Consider the following 21,385-nt stretch of genomic DNA (forward strand, 5'->3'; position numbering starts at 1 on the left):
CAACGCTAAACTACAAGCCGCCGTGTCTTTTAACGTGCGCATTTGTGACGATCAGACTCGTATATTCCCGCTGTGGCTCACCCCCTGATTAATGGAGCAATTACATCATCCATAACAGTGAATGATGATTGCTCTAATGATGAGCTCATGTTGGGTAATGACTCGCGGAGTTTGCTTGCGTAAAGCGCGCAAAGGGAGGCGAGGAGACGGCCGCCTCGTGTTTACAAAGTGTTGCCTTCATGTCCTAGTTACGCAAGATTGAGTGAGTTCTTTGGGAGATTGACTCTCGTACTAGGCGTTAGCCATACCGTTTGCAGTAATGAATGCCAATGCTAATTTGAATTCTAATCTCAGGACTTGATCGGTCCAGTTGACTGCAAGATGCAGTGGAGCAATACCAAGGGCCACTCCCATTGCCTGTTGAGAAATGCTATGAGTCTGCTCCACTTGGGCCCGAGCCCGGTTGCTGTTAAGAGACCAGACGGCTCAATGGAGCTGCATCACCTGAGGTTACGTTTGGCAGGAGCTCCTGTGGGTCCTTGAAATCCAGAACCCATGTGATGGATATCACCATTAGGGGCTAGCTAGTATGACATAGTACCTTTTTGTTTATATCATGCAAGCCTTTGCTAACTTTAGGAACAATCGTCAAGATGAGCCTTTTCTACGTATCCTACAAACTTTAATGAACAATTGTTCAAGCAGAGCGGATTGTGCGGAGGGAGCACAGCGGATTGGCTTTCGGACTGATATTGGAGATAATTGGGGGCTCGAGAAAACAATATTTGCCGTGCAAAGTTTTGTTTGTCCTTTGTTTGCGTCGATTCATTAAGCCTCTGCGTTTTGGATGTGAGGTCTGCGGAGAGCGTGCGAGAGAGAACTCGGCTCAAACCAAGCATGCCAAATTAGGCGGGAGAAATTCCAAAAGCTTCTGAGCCTCATTAAGACCCTGTCCATGTTTTGTAAGGGTGTGTCTGGAAAAGACAAGTAGTGTTGGCTCGCTTGGATATTTTCTGTTTACTGAGCACAAAAGCCGTGTGAGACAAAGTGACAATCCATCCGACCGCCTTGTGGGAAGAGAGACGACGCTCCCGACACAACACGGAGGGAAAACTGAAAGGTATCAGGTGACTCGAGGGAAGTACCTAAGATTTTACCGAGTTGCCGCGATGGCTTGTTTGGTCGCTAGAAGTTTCAGCCTCACAATTGTCTGACTGGCGGCGGCGTTGAAAGGTAGCAAGCGGCGACGAGTGGGCGGCGGGTAGGCGGACAAATGGATTTGGTGTCGTCCGTCTCGCAAAGATGCCTCCGCTGTGTTTGCTTCAGTCACTCTGTCATTTACTTGGTTGATAACACGCCGGCTTGATGACTCTTTAATTACCTCTGCAGCAGGGGAAAGGCATTTGAAATTTTTCTTTGTGCTTTCGCAGGCAGGTTTCAGCACTTATTAAGAAAATTCTGCATTAACCCGAGTCAGCAGTTTTGTCAAACGACCCTACCTCTCCTCCACTGTGGTATGCCGCAATCTCATCACATTTAAGAGAGAGGGGATGCTGGAGAAAAAAAAAAAATTAATTGAAGGCATGCGATAGTTAAGACAGAAGCCCAGGCCAGGGTGCGGGATAAATCAGGCGTCCTCCTGGCAGCTTTATGGCTCTGGAGAGAGAGCGAGGGGAGAAGTGGTTAATGGCGGAAGATAGAAATGTTGGGTTACTACCTCCCACCCCCTCGACCCTCCCCCCTATTAGATCAAGCCCCTCCGACCAGGCTTGATATACGGAGTTAATTCAGTTAGCTTTGCGCTATCATTCAAGCGCGCTTAATGTGTGTCCCGTCGCCTCGCGCTTCCACTTTCGATCAGCTGTTAAACAATGGTCAAACAAGCCCTCCCGTTATTGCGGTCATCTTGGTCACGTCCCACCCTCACCCTGTTGGGGTGGCGCTCACCGGGGGGGGCGATCCCCGAGGGCCCTCCCCCGATTGACTTCAGCCTTCTGCTTTCATAATAAGGAGCACAGCAGACGCTCAAGTGGTTCTTGCAAGGGAAATTGGGGACCTGCTCCTCTCAGCACTTGATTTAATCCGGCCCCTCTGTGTGTGGCAAGTGCTGGAGCTGTTCGGTCTGCGACCAGATGGATGGATGGATGGATGGATGGATGGATGGGGGGGGAGGGGGTCGGACCTCAAAAGACAGTTTTGGAATCCCAGAGAGTTCACAAACCCGACTGCCAGAATCTGTTTCAGATCATTTGAACTAATCTTTTAAGACCCGGCGCCATATTGCGGCCTGTGACGCCGACTAACCAACTTGTATTGTAAAAAAACGTAGTCCTGTTTGAACACGAGCTTGGGTCGGATTTTTCTGTACAGCATACTGAGCGAGCCAGGTAGAGGTGAGTGGGAGTCCAACTCCAAGAAGGAGGAGAGGAGGTCTCGGTCATGTTTGTTGGCAAAGCTGTAGGTGTGCGCGTCGGGAAACATTTTGTATCAGAGAGAACCGAGGCCAACTAAGGACGCTTGCAGAGGAACGAATAACATCGAAAACAATTCAATGTCACAAGGATATAATATTAATACAAGAATGGTTTGCCGCCGAAACTGCGCCGTGACCTCAACCCTGAGGCGCTCATGGTTTCCTTTCAATCTGCGTCATTCATCCATCCATCCCATCGACTGCTACGTGTGTCTGCGTGGGAGCAATTGGGCCCGAGGAGGAGGAGGCCTCGTTGGGCTATTTTAGTATATCCACCGCATGTCTATGTGACCCCCTTCGCGCAAAATGAATCGGATCCGTTTCAATGCCCCATGTGGATAAGCGCAGCAAGTTGTTGTTCAAATGCAGAGAGAGAAACTCGAAAAATCGCAGAGTTGCTCAATCAATCGGCTAATGAGCGATTATGTCAATTGCACTACTTATCAATGTTCAGTTACTCTAATTAATGACTAATTAATTGTTGACCCTACTTTCATTCCAAGCCTTATTTGCCTTTGGTGAGCCCAGCATTAAAAATCATGCAAAGGGCTCAAAACGAGCCACTTGTGCAATAAGTGATTTCATTTCCGCACCGATACCCGCGGAAATGCCGTCTCATCATAAACACAATGGTGTTCGTTTTTTTTTTTTGGAAGGGGGATGGGGGCTTTACATTTGCTTAAGAAATTGATAAAAAAGATCACTCAGCAAACAGAACGCGCTACCTCTTTGGACGCGGAGGATGCGGCCGCATTGGACTCAATCCAAGGTTGGAGGCATCTTTATCTCAGTGGCTGCCTCCACGCCGGCGCTACGCAGTAACTCAAGCAGTGCGCTTTGAGAAACGCACAGCTTTGATCTGCGTGTCACAGTGATGAATGGCTGTTTCCATTCTTTTGTTGCCCATCAGCACTTTTTTTTCCTCTGCAGTTAATCCGTCGGGCCAAGTGCACTCTGACGGTCATTTTTCACTTGGAACTGTAACACCTGCATCCAAGCCTGAAGCGGAGCCTGTAAAAGAAAACGAAAGGGGAGTCAGATGCGATGTCCTTAGATGGGAGAGACCATAATCACTAGCTGGGAGGGCGGGGGTAGTGTCAAGTGTTAAAAGGATTGTCATGTCTGTCCGGATAAGATGGCTCATTGGCATGATTTACGGCAGGCTTTCTGCTGGAATGGCCTTGGGAAATGGACTACTACAGCCGTCACGCTAACGCCGGCATTGTCACCGAAGCTTTTCCGACTTGATGCCGTCTCGGAATCCCGACTCGCAGTTTCATCTGCACACGACGGTGACACGGCCAATAGGGAGGGAAAAATGCTGTGTCAAGCCCATCCTGACAGTCATCGTTTAGCGTGGGAGCACTTGGGATCTGTGGCGGAGGGGCTGGCCATCCTCTGGAGACCTGTTCTACATACGGCGAAACAAGGAGCACGCTGCTGAGACTCCACACCATTTATCTCCCAGCTGCAAGGTTGGGCCAAGATTAATTGAGTGAGAAGTGCCAGTCTGTGTGTGTTAGTGCTGGTGACTTGAAGCGTGGTCTATTAGTTGAGCCGGAGATGATAGGACCATGTGTTAGGGGGAGAACAGGGATGAGGAGGGGATGGGGTCAACCTTGTCTTGTGTGCCCGTCGTGATCAGCAGGGGTCGCACCTTGGTGGCAGCTGCTTATCTAGCTTGCGCTGAGGCAGGATAGTCACCCATCGCCCCAGAATCGAACGGCAGAACACTGATGCTGGGATAGAAATCTGGTCTCGGGTTTAGGGATGCAAACATATCTTGAGGGGGCCATAACTGAGGACCTTCTCGTGGAAAACTCTAAACCTGGAATGATCCTTTTGAGCATTCCCGCCGGCGTGAGTCCTCATCCGTGTTGTGCAACTGGGTTCAGCGCTTGTACTCTGGACTCTATCAGCACATTGTTTGAACTGGCACGCTCCCAATGCAAAGCCCGTGTACAGCAGCACAGGCTGTCTCAACCATCCCGCGGGAAGTTTGTGGGCACATTCCAGAGAGCACGGGGGGTGGAAGCACCTCAATCTTAGGAGTGGGAATCTCTGAATCACCTTTTCCTGGAAAGGAGCTGAGCTGGGACCGAGCGGCCGGCTGAGCCCGGCTGGCCTTTTGCTGTTGGCATTGGGTAACGCCACACCTTCCCTGTGCTAAACAGGTTGGCACGCTGCAGGCGGTTTTTCCTGTTCTGTTCTTTTTTTTTTTTTTTTTTTTGCTCTGGCTTCTACTACACACAGATAACCTCGCCTGCTGGAACTTTGCAAGCGTATCGATTGGCTAGTTCTCAGTGAAGATATCTTTCTTAAACGCAAGCATCATTCCCGATGCCGCAAGTGGGAAGCATTTTTCTTGGCATGGTTTTCCAGGCAATTTTACCTTGTGTCAAGTTGTCACCTGCCCACGCATATTGCGGAACTCGTTGGGAAATCTCACATTATGGTGCCCGGTTGTTTTGAATATAAATAGACGACTGTATGGATTTTCCGAAGTCATCCATCACTCTGGCATCGGAGGAAGTATATCTCAGCCCCGTGACACTTGACTGACACTCGTGGAGATGTATTGCTCTTCGTGCATCAGCGCAAGTGTCTCCTCATCCCCTTCCATCCTAAGATTTATCATAAACCTTCCAACTACCCCCGGTGGCTTAATGTCAGCTAATTAATTGTAGCCAATTAACTCTAGATGCGTTTGAGGGTAAAATTGATGAGTCCTCCGAATTACTTCCTTTGGCATCGTGCCTCCCTCGCAGCATCCGAGCGTCGGGCTCACATAGCAAGTAGGTGGTCGTGACCTTTTGAATAATTCAGTCGGATCCAGAGATGCCCGCTGAGCGGAGTTTCACTTGGACGCTTTGTCTTCGTAAGAGCAATCGATCAGATTGCTAAATTGCTGAGGCTGGTTGAGCTTTTCTAAACTAGCGCAAAGGGCGATCGATCACTTGTCAAGTACTCATCTGCCACTAATCCATTCATCCACTAATGAGGCAGCCAAGTGTTTCTGCTGGATGCTAATTGATACCACCCCCTTTATCAATCGAAGGCCGATGACCGCGCTTGCCCATGGTCCAACATCCAAGAGCAACATGTTTCGGACTCCTCACGGCAACCGCCAAGTCTTTTGATGCTTCTTAACTATTGGAAATGTCAAAAGAGCCGCAAGAACGTTTCACCAGCACTCGCTTAAATGACCGCAAGCAACAATGGCGATCGATCACTTGTCAAGTACCCGTCTGCGGCGAAATCCATTAATCGACTAATGAGGCCGCTAAGTGTTTCGGCTCGTGGCTAATTGAAACCACCGCTTGGCCGCCAAATCCCCCCACTGACGGACAGCCGCCGCGGCCAGCCGTCCAACATCTAATTTTAATTTTGCCCTCTTTGGCACATTTGCCTTCTTATGCATCACAAAAACAGCCAAAAAATGCGGTATGCATAAAAAATGTATTTACAATTTGATGGCTGTGCTTTTGGACTGCTTCCTTTCACAGAGGACTTGAAAGTCCTCAGGCAAGGATTCCCCCCCCCCCCCCCCCATGTTTTATTTGTGGTGCTTGCTTGCCTCAGACAAAAACGTCTGTGTAGTTGGTGGGAGGAAGGCTGCTTCTGGTACTGAACAAGCACTTTTTTAGTGCAACAATTAATCCTTTTTGTGTGTGTGTGCGTGTGTTTTTGCTGTACTTGCACTGTATTTGTGCTAGCAAGGAGATAAAAAAAAAAAAAAGCCAACTCGTCTGACTTTTCGGTTTTCTCTCTAACAACAACGCAATTGTGCAGGATTGGCTGCGGTGCATGTCGGCGATTAGCAAATAAGAAATTCCCGCTTAAAGTTGTTAAAGGGGAACGACACGGCATCGATTCCCTGGAGATTGAGTTACGCTCTCAGAGTTGCTTTTAACTACCCTCTACTGGGCTCCGTGTGTTGTTACATTTTCCCGATTCTGAGGTCTTTTCTTTTCTTATTTGTGCAGTAAAGTGTTTTTTTCCCTCTTGCTTTAGGTATATGTGCCGAGGCGTTATGCCCCGGGGAGCAGTGCCCACAGTGCACTAGAGGCATCTGAACCTTGTCAGCGGTCATAAAGCCGAAGCCACCCCAGCGCCCGCCGCCCGTTGAGCCGAGACGTCCTTTTTTGGGGGCCATGTCTCTCACCGACAAACACAAAGTCAAGAGGCAACGGCTGGACCGAATTTGTGAAGGTAGGGATCGCAGTAAAATGAATTTTGGACATCAGGGTCAATGCATAAATATTACCCCAAAAATTTCAATCATACATAAAATAGAATTTTTGAAAAATAAACACATATTACACAAATATTGTTTCATTGTGAGAATATAAAAGACCATATTTGCAAGAAAAACACCTTCCCCAAAATTAGCAATTAGTAGAAAAATACAATGTTCGTTAAGAATCCAAAACAATAGATGCAAAACAGACCCGCCTAAAACAGAGAAAATGGTTTGGGCAGAGCCTCTCGTTGGGTAAAAAGAAGTGGAAAAAAGTTGTCCCACCGATCGTATGGAGCGACACGATAAGGCCGCCATGACGACAATCTCGGCTCATGGAGAAAAACAAACACCGAGCGAGGCCCTGACCGGTTATTGTCTCTGGCGTGAGGCTAAAAATCCTCTCTGGCGTGACTCATCTTCATCCAGGTTGGCACCGTCGGCAGGAAGATGAAGAGCAGATGAAGGAGCGACGCTCGCTCTTCTCTCACAGTTAAATTGGGGGGGGGGGGGTGAATGTGGCCATGTTTAACGAATCACCTAGTAACTTTAGTTTCTTTACAACCACAGGGGACAGACTCTAACGTCAGATTAGCTCCACTCTGCCGTTGTGGCTTGCGGTTTTGTCCCCGGCTCGCGTAGCCCCGCCCCCTTCTAGTGTGGCTTAGCTGCGCACCCCCCCTCCCTCGTCTGAGCAGAAAGCAAGTGGGCCGTCGCCGCTTCCCTTCTGTCAGCCCCATCTGTGCTGCAGGCAGCACGGGCCACGGGCTTGACAAGTGGAAGGCAAATAATCACGTGTAAAACGTCGCCGTTCAAACGGTTCAAAGGTTTCTGCGGTGTGCAGCAAATGCGAGCAAGATTTCTAGTGAGTCGGAATTGAATCAAGTTCCCCCGCTGTCACGCGTTCATTCCTGAAAGTCGCCAGGAAAGTCTAGAAAGAGATTTCATCTGGCGCATTGTTGCCCTTTTGGCAGCAAATACCGTAGTTTGACACTTTTCCTTTTTCTTGTATAATTCATGCTAGTCCCCGTTGCACCAGTGTAATATAGCATGCTCACTTAATTATGGAGCAGACCTCAAGAGAGGCGTACAAGATAAATTTGGCAACTGGCTGCTTCTTGCCATTGAACTGTGGGAAATGAATCACTTGACATGATATTGGGGTTGGGCTTCGAGCAGTCTTCGGCCCGTCGCGTTCACGGGATGGTTCAGTTTTTCACATGACTTGGAAAGAAACACATTTGATCAGTAAAATAAAAACAAGTCTCACGATGGGGATGGAGTCACAGTCCAATGCTGTCACCGTCTGTTTTGAAGGTGACAAAGTCAAGGCTTGTCCGCTCAGCACCTTATCAGCTCTTTTCCCCTTAGCACATTTATCAGCGCTAGCCGTTCTTCTCCTGCCACTTGTTTGCTCTGCACTCGCTCTTGGCAAGTAAACACAAGTTTATCACCAATGGCAGCATCTCGGGTAGAAAAGCGTGGAATTATCTCATTTTCAGAGTTGGTCTACAGCAAACATCCTGTGTCCATGCACTTTCTATGTTGCGGGTGGCTGGAGTTCTTAAGCAAGGTGACTTTGAGCAACAGGTAGATGACAAAAAAAAAACAAATTTTATTGTATGGTTATGTCGCACCGCCAGTGACTCTCTTGCGATGATCATTGCGCTCAAGATGGAATCTGGTGGACGCAAAGTTCTCTGCAGATGTCAGAGTGAGCAACAGAATTGCGCATGTTTTGGTTTGTTGCTAATCCCCCGTAGCGCCTAGTGTAGATGACGTGCGTTAACTCTATTGGATTAGCGCATCTCCTTCCCTCCCTGTCGTTACGCTAGTGTTGTCCGGCCGTGTTGTTTGTGCCCAATTTCTTGGAGTGCTTTAGCCTTCAAAGTAACCCAAGCAAGCACAAGCATTAGTAGTAGCACCTTGCCCCAAAGTTGTATGAAGTTCTAATGTTCCGAGGGCTGAATTATTTAGTCGGGTGCCACCTGATCGCATGAACATGAGGATAAGGGGGAGCCTCCAGCTGCAGATCAGGTGTGGGTTGTGTTTCATCTCTTCGCTCCTCCCTTTTCGATAGGCGTGCATGTAATTGGAGAGTTGAAACACAACACTTATGTCTATTTTCCGCTCCTATAGTAGTCCATTTTGTTTTCCTCGATGCCTAACCCAAGTGAGCAGTCGCGTTTCGGGGGTTCTCCAGGCCAGTGGGGTACATTTTGGTCTGAGGACCAACGAGACGGGGCCATAAGTCGTTGTCACTTCTGCGGAACCGTTCCCGACCTAAGGACTTCATTGGTACAAAACGGAGGTTACTTTCCGCAACACTCGGATCTTAACACACAGGTTCCGGTCCTCGGATCGTCGGCGTGTGATCCGGTTCACCAACCAGGGCAGCAACAGCCCACGAGTAAGGTTCCGCAGCTGGATCTTGGCGACAACCTTTACTTCAAGCAAGCCATGTCAGGCCGTGGGGCCGCACCGCCTCATGGTTATTTTCAGGCCGCTTCGACGGGTCAACCACCTGAAGAGTCTGGCTTTTACAGGGATAACCAGCACCTTCTCACGAGGTCAGCCTCGCATTACGGACAGAGCGCGAGGGGGTTGAAGCCTCTATGGGATCAAGCGAGAGTCGCACCTTCCGTGCAGGCCTCTGGTTCTACACCTATCCCTGTGCCTCCACCCCCGCCGCCTCCTCCCCCGCCTCCTCCTCCCCTTCCTGTCCATGAGCTGAGCCGTTTGTACAGGGAAAGTCTGGGATCTAAGATTATCTTGGACGCTCAGCGCATTGCTGGTAGCTCCCTTTCACCCGCAAACTACGGACCTCAGCCCCATCTTCCCAATTACGGCGCTGAGCAGTCTGTCTCTGCTCAGCAAACGTTAAACCATTTCAGAAGCTTGTCCCTGGAACCCCGTCAGTCGGCTGCCACCGATTCTGCGGGGGACCCGACTTCGCAGGGAATGGACGGCACTCTCCCTCGTGCTTACGGAGCCGTAGCCTCCCAAAGACATCCTTATGAGACGAACTATGATCCTAGTGCAGCCATGATGGCTGCCGCGGCAGGAATGTCTTCCGGATTTCCTCCCCACCACCCCAGTGCTGCGGACCCTAAGAGGATGGTGGATCCTTCCTTTTTGGCTTTTTTGCGAGCTGAAGGTCTGGCTGAGAGTACCATCACTCTCCTGCTGCAACATGGCTTTGATTCCCTCTCCATGCTGGGTATGATGGAAGACCATGACGTCCGCTCAGTCGCTCCCAACTTGGCCCAGGCCCGCGTTCTTTCCCGGGTCGTGTTGAATTACAAGAGTGCTGAAACGGCACCGCGTACCCGATCCAACAGCTTCAGCCACCGCAACGACTATTACGTACCGCCCCAAGGTTTGAGCATGGATCCCGGCCTGATGCAGCAACCCCCCACAAGTATTCAAACGGTGTCCCCCAGATTGGGGGAATTTCTCGGAAGAAGACCCAGCAGTGCTCCGTCCCAACACCTTTTGGAGACCACCGCTTATCCAGCACCACGCCCCCTGGCAGCTGGAGCTTTACCAGTCAGTCCCGTTGGATATAGCAGCGCCATACCCCAAGGTAGACCAATTTCCATGTACAACGCCCACACCGGCCTCGCTATGTCTGCTCTTGGCCAACAGCCCCTTCCTGCCCCGGGATCTCCTGGAGCTGCGCCCAAAACCTTCTCAGGCTCTTACTCCCCCATGGAGCTGATGAAACGAGCCCCCAACCTTCCCCCGGCTTCGCCCATAGCAGCTCCGAGCCCTATTCACAGCCCGCAACTCCTCCGGAAAGGGATCAATGCCGCTCCCGAGGCTAACGTCGTTGCCACGGCTTCCTCCGCCTCTTTCCAAGCGCAAAACCTCAACAACAGCAAGTTGGTCGGACGCCGCACGGGTCCCCCAGTCATTGTCTCGACCATGACCACCACACCTGACACAAGTACAGTAATCTCTCTTTATCCCCCCCTCCGTTGATTGACATGCTGAAATGCGCAACATTTAGTTTTTACTTGGTGAGAATCAACTTGAGTCTTATTTGGTAGTCAATTTTTTCAGAAGACTAAACCAAATCAGGCATCCAGCGTCTTTCTCTTCCGGTAAATATCGCCGTCCTTGTTATTTTACTCTACAGTCTCTTCTAATCAGGTGCTTAACTGCCTGTAAATCCAATTAGTCTAATGATAGATATAGGCTATTATAGGAATCAGTTTTTATAGACACCTTGTTGTTCATTTGCGGTACATGTTAATTATTTATTCATTTCAGTGAACATCCTTCTGACAGTAATCACTAAACTTCAATTCCCTACTCTTTCTTCTTAAAGGTTAATAAATGCCTATTTATATATTTATTTGTTTACGTGAGAAAGAAATCAAAGTTAAACACCAATGACGCTGATTTGAAAATCCATTTATGGATGAAAAGGTTTTCCTACGCGTCTAGTTCAATCAATCTGGGTGAAGAAAATTGTTTTTTCCCAAGGTTATAGTATTTCTTTTTTTTTTTTTTGTTATGCCACCCCGGCAGCACAACAAACTCATTTACATGGCGCTGATATTTGTTGCTTGGGTGACTTCATCTGATAACGCCGGGGCCTTGCAGACAGACAATCAGAAAGCATACTTCTTAATTGCGTGTTGCCAGGCAACCGGGGCTCCGGTTGCAATCAGAAGGTAGATAATCTTCACATTTAAGGAAAGTGGGGGAAAAGAGACACTACTGTGTTTTTTTTTTTCTTCTCCCCTGCTCCGAGCCAGAGAAAATTGAGCGCAAATAATTACTTCTTTGTCGCCGTTCACTTCTCGAGGGATTTCTTTTTTCACGCCCGGAGCTCTTGTCGACTGGTGAAGAGGCTCTCGTCTCGCATGCCTCCTTTTCTCCCCCCCCCTTTATGTTCAAACATGTCTATTTAGGAGTCGCGACGCATTATTCCTTTGACAATGACTGATTGCATTTGAGGGACCTATTACTTATTAGCACCCACACAATGACGCCGTGGTGGAAGCGTACGAGATGCTCCAGCCTACTGGTTTTGATTCTAACCAAGGCCGGCCGGACTGGGCGCTAGAGAAATGCCTGTTGTTGATTCTTGGAATTCAACGGTTTTGAAAGCTCAATATGTCTCCTTTAAGATTGTGGCTAAAGTATCAGGTGGTAGGAGGGATTTGCATCAGGGCGACGTCTTGGTTGGCTAAGCAGCGTCAATAATGGCATTAAACACTGGAGTCCGGCTTAGTCGTGACAGTTACCGTCTTCCCAGCCAAAGTAGGTAGGCAGCGAGCGCCTCGGCCATGGAGTTGTCCGTCAGTGGCGTCCCGCAGAGCAACAGCAGCGCAGGTGGGTCGCTTCCACGTCACGTGACGTCAACTCGCCGCGTCATCGGCTTAACGCAGGTGTTGAATTGTGTGTCGTCACGTGGCTTCCTTCAGGAGATAATCCACTGAGGATCTTCAGCCGGGCTTTTCTTAGCTGGACTATTAGCGGGCCGCGTGTTCAAGGGGCGGGGCTTCACTCGGGAGAATTTGTAGCCGTAAGGGAAATATCAATTGCCGGCGCCCAGGTGTTATTCGGAACTTCCTGGGACATTTGTCAAAATGGCGGATCCTTTTAGGGAAAAGAAAAGTCTGGAATTCGTCAACGTTGCCTTTGACAGTTTTGTAAGCCAGTGTAAAAGGGACTCTGAATAGCAATTGAATCTTTGTGTATTTAAGTAGGGCAGCACGGTGACCAAGTGCTTGTTAGCATGTCAGCTTCAGAGTTCTGAGGTTACAAACATATTCCAACATGCATGTTTATTCTCATTGACGAGTTTAACGTCGCCATTGGTTTGTTTGTCTTGGTGTGATTGGCTGGCGTCCGGTCCAGGTCCATACAAAGTCAGCTGGGAAGTGTCTTTCTTCATCTGAGCCGACGTCAGGACATGGGGAGAAATTGGTCGTGTTGGCATTAATGACTGTGGCAACAAATGAGGAACACATTTGCTTGTGACACTTTACCGTGTGTGCCAGCTGACCTCTCCAGAAAGTGAAAAGATGTTACACAAATGAGTGCAAGGCCGACCAGGTGATAGCAATGTTTGCGTTTCATTATACTCTTGAATTTTTCATGATTTTTTTCTTTTCTTTTTATCTAGTGAGGGAGGGGTGACTCACGCCAGAGAACAATAAAGCCTCGTTTTTAGCCACGACTAAAACAACAACAAAATCAGGGATAATAAAACATAAGCAGTGCATAGACGTCAGTCTTTGCATGTTGATGCAACAGCTGCAAAAACAGACAACTGCCTCTGCACACCTCGTCCATCCTTTTTTCTTTCTTTTTGTTTTGGAGTGTCTCCCCCCCACACACACACCTCTCTCTCTCTCCCTTTCTTCCTTTTTTTTTCTCTCTCTCAGCTGTGGGCAGGTCACCCTGAATTATTCATCGGTGTGAAATGAAAAAGCTCATGGATATTGAATATCCTCTGTGAAGTGTTGGCCAACCTTGTGTGTTTTATTCACAACCCCCTCTCTCTTTCTCTCAGCGTGAAATATAAAGGGGGGGGGGTGTAAAGAGTGGCATATCTCGCCACCGGGCTCTTTTAAGATTTACCCATCACTTTACCTGCCGCGCATATTTACCTTGGTCTCCGAGTCTAACGAAAGATGGGGATGAAATGAGACTAAAGTGCTGCAATTGGTTTTAATCCAACTAGCTGGTCGGCACAGTACAACTTCCGGTTTGTGCCGGTTCTTGTCATGCCACCCCCAACCTTGTCTTGAGGTTTGATCTGCAACCCGTGTTGTAAATCAAAGCAACAAACACAGCAGGGGCTTCTCGGGGCAAGTCCCGTGTGAAATGGTACCATCTCACGGTATCAACCTGATCAGTACGTGAACGCAACTTATTTGCTGCTGTAATCAGGAGGCCACACATGGGCAGGCTGTGGAAGTCTATGACACTCCAGATGGCTCCTGTCACTGCAGAGGGGGGGCTAAAGAAGGGGGGCTAAGGTCCTAAAGTGAAACCCAAGTCACCACATCTGGAGGCCACCTGCAGCCGACCCAGCGACTTGGACGCGGCGGGGGAGGGCGTGTCCCCTATGTCTCCCGTTTCCACAACTTGCGCGCAAATATTGTTTTAATTTATGAGCTTGGGGGATTGCGAAGGCGCCACCGTAAGAAAACAGACTCCACTCATTAATAGTGATTTCCCATTATTCTTTCAAAAATATAGCAAAATGAGTGACAAGCCTTATTTTCACTTTACACTTTGATGTAAAATTGGTAAGCTTCAAAAAGGGTCCGGAAAACTCTTTCACGCTGTCGAGGAGATACAAATTGCTTGATATGCAGCTGTCAAAAAAGCAGGAGTGGAGGAAACCAAATCATCGGGAAGGAGAGGGGTGTGTGCGTGAAGGGAGGGGAGGGGTGCGAGCAGTCCAGACCAGAAATAAAACATACCCCAAAAAAGCAGTGAGGAGAAGAAGAAGGAGGGAAAAGGAAGAAGGAGGAGGGAGGAAGGGAGGGAGGGAGGGAGGTAGGTCTCGTGCTGCCGGAGCGCGTCCAGACCCGATGTAGCGGCGAGCGCCGCCGTCGGAGAAAGGAGCAGCCATTCCGCCCGCCGCCTTTTTCCATCCTAGGGGGCACTTTTTAAAGGACCAAAATTGCATCTCTCTAACCAAAATGATGCGGCTGCAATCCCAGTGATCTAAGCTTCCAGACCCAGGGGGGTCAGGGAAGGAGCCGGAGGGGTTCTGGGGGAGCAGGGGTCATACTTGGATTATCGTTTTCCACTTCTTTTTTTTTTGCTTCCCTCAACTGGGTTTGTTCTCACCCCCCGCCATGCGACGTTTATAAGCGCGAGGAAGAATGTGGCGGCAACATTTTCCAGGCAAGCGGCATGTTTCCTTTAATAAAGTCGAGCATGTGGGACGGAGCAGGGGGAGAGGGTCCGTGGGGGGGGCGGGGGCTTGCCCACCGTGTTGTCATCCCCGCGCGCTAGCACTTAGCGTGGTAGTAACTTGGCAGGGTGGAGGTGCGCACAGGCTGTTGACATTAGCTTTTGTTCCGGCCCCCCAAAATCAAATAAAAGAAACGAGGCGTGCGCTCCATGACGGTGCGGCGGACGGCTGGGTGGGGCACGGTGTGGGACAAGCGTCCTTTGTGCGTACATTTTTCAGGGGGTGGGCGCCCACTCACAAACACACGTCGTGACCTCGCGCTGCCACCGGCTGCCGGAGCCTTTTCTTCTTGTAAATGAGTAATTCAGCAGACTGGGGGTACGACTCTGGCCCAATAAAGGCGGAAACAGCACTTTGTGCACATCTGTGCGTTAACTCTGAAGCCTCTCGCACTCACATAGTGGGCCAGTCGCCAAGAATGTGTGTGAGCTAGCGATTGTTGTGTCCGTGTCAAGGCCAGCCAGCGCTTTGGTATGGGAAAACAAGCAGGAAAATGCAAAATAAAGAAAGATAAAAAGAAAGAAATCTATCCATCATGGGCTAGCAATATTGGCAACTTGGGTGGAAATTCAGGAACTGTATCGTCAACTAAGGTATGACTTGGCAACGTCCGTCCGTCAGCTTTGGGTGGTCAAGCTCCAAGTTGACGTTGGCCACCTGCAATCAGCAGCTTGCCGTTGCTAGGTAGCCGTCAGCGGCAGATGAAGATAATGCCACGGAGAGCTCGTCTGCTGGTAAATGGGTTTTCCCTCTCCCCTCCTGGTTCTTCTCCGCTCGCCAAACACCCACCAACACTGCCCCCCCCCTCCCTCCCTCCCTAGCAGTGGTAGGAAAAGGCTGGCCACATAATGGAAACTCTGGCCTCATCTGCTGCTGCTGCGTTTGGCTGCCAAACTCTGACTAAGTGTCGCTGGCTCCATCCACCAAGGGCCGCAGAAGCGGCGGCAATCTTTCGACTTCGCTTCCATGCGAATTTTGGCGTTTGGAGTCTCCAAATAACGTCCAAAGCCGCCATTTGCCCTGTTGTCTTATGAATTATCATTATGATCATACAATATTGAATATGCTCATCTAACATTTTCATTGGTTATTAGCGTTGGGGTGGTTGCGAGCTGGCTCACGTGTTGCGCTCCCTTGGCAAGCGCCGCTGCGACAGCTGCCGCCGTCTTCTGCGCCGCCCAACACAAGCTGACGGCGGCGAGGCCAACAGTTGAGCAACGAGCGGGAACGCAAGAGGGAAAACGAGAGTGCCCATCAACGCCGCAGAGACATCAAGTCAATTCATATTTATTGGCCGCAGCTAACTTGGACAGCACACTTGTAAAGTCAACACGGCTAAAGATCCAAAGCTCTCTCAAACGTTTGTATCGACTCCAAAGTCTCGGCCGGCCTTGGCTTGTCACTCAAAGGTCGGTGACACAACTGCGATTATTTTTCTCCCCAGAATAAGAAATGGACGGGGGTGGGGTCAGCGGTTGCCGGGGGGGACGGCTGAGGATTGATAGGCGAGAAAAAGACCGCCAAAGGGAGAAGCGAGCAAACAAGAGATCCTATCGCACCGGAGGGAAGAGAGAGAGAGAGAGAGAGAGAGAGAGAGAGAGATAGGAAAAGACAGAAAGCCTGCTGCATGATTCTCACACACACACGCACACACTCAAGGCTATAACTTTGCTCGCCGCTAGATTCTTTTATTTACACTTCTGTCTGGCTCTTGTTGCCATTCAAATAAAAGACATTAGCTTAATCCATCCTTAGCTAAATGAAAAGACTGTATTTTGTCAGCGGGTCTTTAATTGGTCTGAGGATATTCACATTCACGGCGAGGTCCGTCGTGGGCCTGAAATCAAGTCAAAGTACTTTGAAAGGCGATGAAGTGATCACCATGACAACAGGCTGAGAGACGACACCTCCGCTACTGTCCTCTTCATCCTCCTACTCCTCCTCTTCCTCCTCCGCAGTGCCGGACCACTTGCCCGCCGCCTTCCTTCCTTCCTTCCTTCATTCTCTCCTCTTTGTCACCGACGCGTCTCTTGAGAGCGCTTCGGTCTAACGGCCTGGGTTCTGTTTGTTAGTTTTTCTGCTTCTTTGGTGCTAATGTGGTCCCCCTATTTCCCTCTCTCTCAGACTTTTCATCCAATGGATGAAAGTGGCAAATGTATTTGATCTGTCCGAATGGCGCGCTCGCAATTACTGTCGTTTGAATTGCTGACATTTAACGGAATTGATCAAAACGATCAAAAAGTGTCTCTGATCTGGCCAAATAGTGAGTGAGCCTACATTCTCGTCGAGAAACCTTTGAACAGTCGTGACATTTCATGGAATCAATGTCACAATCAAGTCTCTTTCAGCTTGTCAATTCAATTTTTCATCCTGCGAATAAAATGTCAAATATCGCCCTTCCTTGTAGGCATCCGGCCCCAGATCATGAACGGGCCCATGCACCCGCGCCCGTTAGTGGCGCTGCTGGACGGACGCGACTGCACGGTGGAGATGCCCATCCTCAAAGACCTGGCCACCGTCGCCTTCTGCGACGCGCAGTCCACGCAGGAGATTCACGAGAAGGTAACCCGGGTTTGAACGGCACCGCCGTTTTATCGTGCGGCGCTGTAATTTCTTTATACTTTCCCATTAAAGCGGGCGGGATCTATTCGAAACAAAAACAAAAAAGCCAAGGCAACATTTGCATGGAGCTCACATTGAAAATATTGCTTCTCGTTTGGTGGGCAGGTGCTGAACGAAGCGGTGGGGGCCATGATGTACCACACCATCACGCTGACCAGGGAAGACCTGGAGAAGTTCAAAGCACTGCGCATCATCATTCGCATCGGCAGCGGATACGATAACATCGATATCAAAGCGGCCGGAGACCTCGGTAGGATGGGAGAATCGTGCAACACAATCATTTCAAGACTAAAGCGTGTGGGGGAAAAATCCAAAAAGTGTTGGCTTGCTGCCATGGGCGAGTTCACCACAGGTTTGAGATGCTTCCCAATACAATGCATGAGTCCCTCTGGTGGCATGGAGGTAAATTACAATCATGCAAAAGGAAAAATGTACACACAACCCATTCATATTCAGACTTTTTGTTTTTTCTAACATGCTTATTTTTATTCCAAACATCAAACTATACCTCAATGGAGCGTTGGCCATCATTGTTGAGTGCCGCACCACAGTCTTCAGCAACGCCAAACATTTGCCCTCCTCACATCCAGAATTTCCAAACAAAACGCCACGTGCAATGATCCAAAATGAATCCAAAGGATGCCGTTGTCCACCTAAGCAATTGACTAAACCCTATATAGTCAATTCCTGGCTGGCGCTGATGAACGGAGTTTTAAGACATGTGCCTTTGCACTTGCATGGAACTGTTGACTTCCTGTCAACTAATGCCATGTTCAAGTTCACCGCGGATTTTTCCACGCTTCCCAGTACAATGCACGAGTCCCTGTAGTGGCGTGGAAGTCAACGACATCAACAAAACTAACGCCCAAAAAAAAAAAGCTCATGCAGATATTTTTAAATTGCTCAATATTGTGAAAATGCCTAATAAAAACTCAAATAAAAAATGAATGAAAATTAAAAAAATAATACTTTCCAATTCAAATACAAACTTTATCCACCCTCACCCGCAGGCATCGCAGTGTGCAACATCCCATCCGCGGCGGTGGAGGAGACGGCCGACTCCACCCTGTGCCACGTGCTTAACCTGTACCGGCGGAACACGTGGCTCTACCAAGCTCTCCGCGAGGGCACGCGGGTCCAGAGCGTGGAGCAGATCCGGGAGGTTGCGTCGGGCGCTGCGCGCATCCGCGGCGAGACCCTGGGCCTCATCGGATTCGGTGAGCGAATACGTCTTGTGCGTGGCGCTGTAGTTCCACATCCTCTCTCTCGCTTCCATAAAGCACGGTCTGTTGTCATCAGGTCGTTCGGGGCAGGCGGTAGCCGTGCGCGCCAAGGTGTTCGGCTTCAACGTGCTGTTCTACGACCCGTACCTGCAGGACGGGCTGGAGCGCTCGCTGGGCGTGCAGCGCGTCTACACACTGCAGGACCTTCTGTACCAGAGCGACTGCGTCTCCCTGCACTGCAACCTCAATGAGCACAACCACCACCTCATCAACGACTTCACCATCAAACAGGTGCGTGCGCTTTTAGTGCTCCTAACGTTGCCGCTTTTTCGACGTCCTTGTGCGTCTGTGTGTGTAGATGCGTCAGGGAGCATTCCTCGTAAACACAGCCCGGGGCGGCCTGGTGGACGAGAAGGCCCTGGCCCAGGCCCTGAAGGAGGGGAGGATACGCGGGGCCGCCTTGGATGTCCATGAAACGGAGCCCTTTAGGTCAGTGGAGAACTTAGAGGTCCATGAATGTTCTGGCCGTACAGTTAGCAAAGTATGGTGAAATTGTTTTGTGCTCAGCTTTGCTCAAGGCCCCCTGAAAGAGGCGCCCAACCTGATCTGCACACCTCACACGGCCTGGTACAGCGAGCAGGCGTCCCTGGAGATGAGGGAGGCCGCCGCCACGGAGATCCGAAGAGCCATCACAGGTAGGTGGCGCACTTGGCCGCACGCTCAGGCCGCCGGCAGTCGACTTTACCTCGTGTCGCGCAACAGGCCGCATCCCGGACAGCTTAAGAAACTGCGTCAACAAGGAGTTCTTCGTCACCACGGCGCCCTGGGCCGTGATGGACCAACCCGCCGTTCATCCCGAACTCAACGGTGCAGCCTACAGGTGAGTGACGTCACAAAGAGCCTACAATGAATGGTTGACCTATTTAATCGACATGAAAAGGCAGCTTTCGTCAAGTCATTTTAGAAACAGTGTGAAGAGTAATTACCATCCGACAAATCCCAAACAATTTGGTTTCATGTTGTGTACTTGTGAAATCATCGCTGTCCAACCGAAAGCAGGCATCACGCAACATCAGACAATGCGGCCACGACGTGCTTTTGACGCACGCTTGAAGTGGAAGCTTGCGCGTGTGAGGTGCGAACGTGTTGTCGTCATGTCTGCTTGCGTTGTTGTCATTCCACGCAGCCACGTCAACCAAACACTGCCGGCCGCCGCTACCGGCCTTCCCCAAGACAAAATAAACGCCTAGATGGGGAGCAGGTAAATGCACCGCGAGTGGCTGCTAGAGCGCCACCCACACTTACTTACCTTTCAACCCCCACCCCCCCAGTAAACCTATGGCTCATTCCACTATTGCAAGACAATTCAAGCGCTGATATTTTCCAAGAAGTCACTATTTATTTTAGAATATTTTGTTGTGTCTGTTACAGATTCTCAGTCACCATAAAGCGAGTTGTTGTTGTCTTCCAAATATTTTGGGATCATTTTATTTACAGGCAGAAAATGTCCTCCAATTGTGGAATGAACATAGTGAGATTTTAGAATGGCTGATTCCTTTCTACCGCTCTGCTCCACCTACTTACTGTAAGGTCAAAGGAGACTCTCTACTTGTTGGATCCGTTCCTGAGCCTTGCCGCCGACCTTGTAACCAATTTTCATTTCAACTGTGCACTTTTGGAAAGTAACTTGTGCTCTACTTCCACCAGATACCCACCGGGCGTGGTGGGCGTGGCACCAGGCGGCCTTGCCGGGGCGCTAGAGGGCATGGTGCCCGGCGGGGTGCCCATCGCCCACACTCTGCCCTCCGGTACCCACCCCTCGCAGGCCCCGTCGCCCAACCAGCCTTCCAAACACGGCGAGCCCAGAGAGCACCTCACCGAGCAATAGCGGCCAGAACGGACCACCAGGCCCCCCCCCACCCCTCTTCATTCCCAGCCCCTTGCAGCACCCTCCCCCTCCCTCCCTTCAACCGGGACCAAGAGACAGTGCCCCCATTCCGACAGGTTCCAGTGGAATTTGTACTTGGAACGTCTTGTTTATATATTTTTATTTTTCGGGGGGGGAGAGGGGACTGCAGCATGCTGAACATGCATCAGCAACCCAGCGTCTATTTTATTTTATTTTTTTAAACCCTTCTCTCTCCCCAAGCCGCCACCCTTTGACCCAGCCATCTTCTCCAACTAATGTGTGTTGTTTTGGCCCCATAGTTGTAAACACTTAAATGTCAGCTGAAAATCAATTAGTGATTAGTAAAACAAAACATTGTGCACTTGATTGTTGATTAATTCCAATGTGATGACAACGTTAACGACTCAGGAATACCCCGCCTCTTTTTTCCTCCGTTTTCTCCGAGACCTGGGGGAAGAACTGACAAAATACAATTCCCATCTCCAGTCCAGTGTTTGAAGACTTTGACAGAGTCCTGTTAGATTGCTGTCACTTAGTTGGATGTTCCTATAAAGCCTCGTCACGTGTGTCCCCACTTCCTGCTCCTCCTTCTATTTTCTTTGTTCAGGCTCATCCTGTACTCTTGTCAAAAGCAATAGCGGAAAACTCCCGTCTGTAGTTTGGCATAGCAGAGCGAGGCAGCCCCCCCCCCCCCCCCTGGAAAGTTTGCTTTTGTTTTTAGCGTGAGTATTTGTATTTGTTTCTTGTATCAGGTGAACATTTAGCATTCAGTGCAGTTCCAATAAAAAAATATTCTGAAATACCTTGTTTCTAAATTGTGTTATTTCATTTTAGGACCACAGGAGGGCGCTCTAATACATTGGTTTCATTTTGTATTATTCAAATAGTACATTGCCAAGGTATATATTTAAATAATACATGCATTTTAGTTTATAGTAAATTTATAACATGGTACTTTTATAAACAG

The 21,385-nt window shown here is 49.6% G+C and overlaps 2 protein-coding genes and 1 long non-coding RNA gene across 13 annotated transcripts in view; 2 read left to right on the forward strand and 1 right to left on the reverse strand.

Moving 5' to 3' along the window:
• The window catches only part of LOC133142876 (uncharacterized), a 22,079-nt gene extending 18,617 nt beyond the window's left edge, over positions 1–3,462 (reverse strand). The window contains exon 1 of the long non-coding RNA XR_009710291.1: positions 3,199–3,462. This is a non-coding gene — a long non-coding RNA (uncharacterized LOC133142876). The remainder of the gene's footprint in view (positions 1–3,198) is intronic.
• Positions 1–21,218, forward strand: part of LOC133142869 (C-terminal-binding protein 2) — a 27,774-nt gene extending 6,556 nt beyond the window's left edge. For 4 of the 11 annotated variants that reach the window (XM_061264473.1, XM_061264474.1, XM_061264471.1 and 1 more), the window contains 9 exons: positions 6,488–6,685; positions 17,072–17,226; positions 17,392–17,536; positions 18,297–18,503; positions 18,586–18,800; positions 18,868–18,998; positions 19,077–19,204; positions 19,272–19,389; positions 20,217–21,218. In XM_061264473.1, the coding sequence (XP_061120457.1) occupies positions 6,628–6,685; positions 17,072–17,226; positions 17,392–17,536; positions 18,297–18,503; positions 18,586–18,800; positions 18,868–18,998; positions 19,077–19,204; positions 19,272–19,389; positions 20,217–20,397 (1,338 nt within the window). In that variant the 5' untranslated portion in view covers positions 6,488–6,627 and the 3' untranslated portion in view covers positions 20,398–21,218. Of the gene's footprint in view, positions 1–3,724; positions 4,648–6,487; positions 6,686–11,932; positions 12,060–14,249; positions 14,595–17,071; positions 17,227–17,391; positions 17,537–18,296; positions 18,504–18,585; positions 18,801–18,867; positions 18,999–19,076; positions 19,205–19,271; positions 19,390–19,695 lie in introns of those variants that run through there. The other 7 variants (XM_061264479.1, XM_061264480.1, XM_061264482.1 and 4 more) reach the window with 6 other exon arrangements.
• Positions 7,231–11,802, forward strand: LOC133142868 (proline-rich protein 36-like). The gene has a single exon (XM_061264470.1). The coding sequence runs from the start codon at positions 8,874–8,876 to the stop codon at positions 10,695–10,697; it is 1,824 nt and encodes a 607-aa protein (XP_061120454.1). The 5' UTR covers positions 7,231–8,873; the 3' UTR covers positions 10,698–11,802.
• Positions 21,219–21,385: the final 167 nt, after the last annotated feature.

The sequence above is a fragment of the Syngnathus typhle genome, linkage group LG18, assembly GCF_033458585.1.
Source record: "Syngnathus typhle isolate RoL2023-S1 ecotype Sweden linkage group LG18, RoL_Styp_1.0, whole genome shotgun sequence".
Lineage (NCBI taxonomy): Eukaryota > Metazoa > Chordata > Actinopteri > Syngnathiformes > Syngnathidae > Syngnathus > Syngnathus typhle.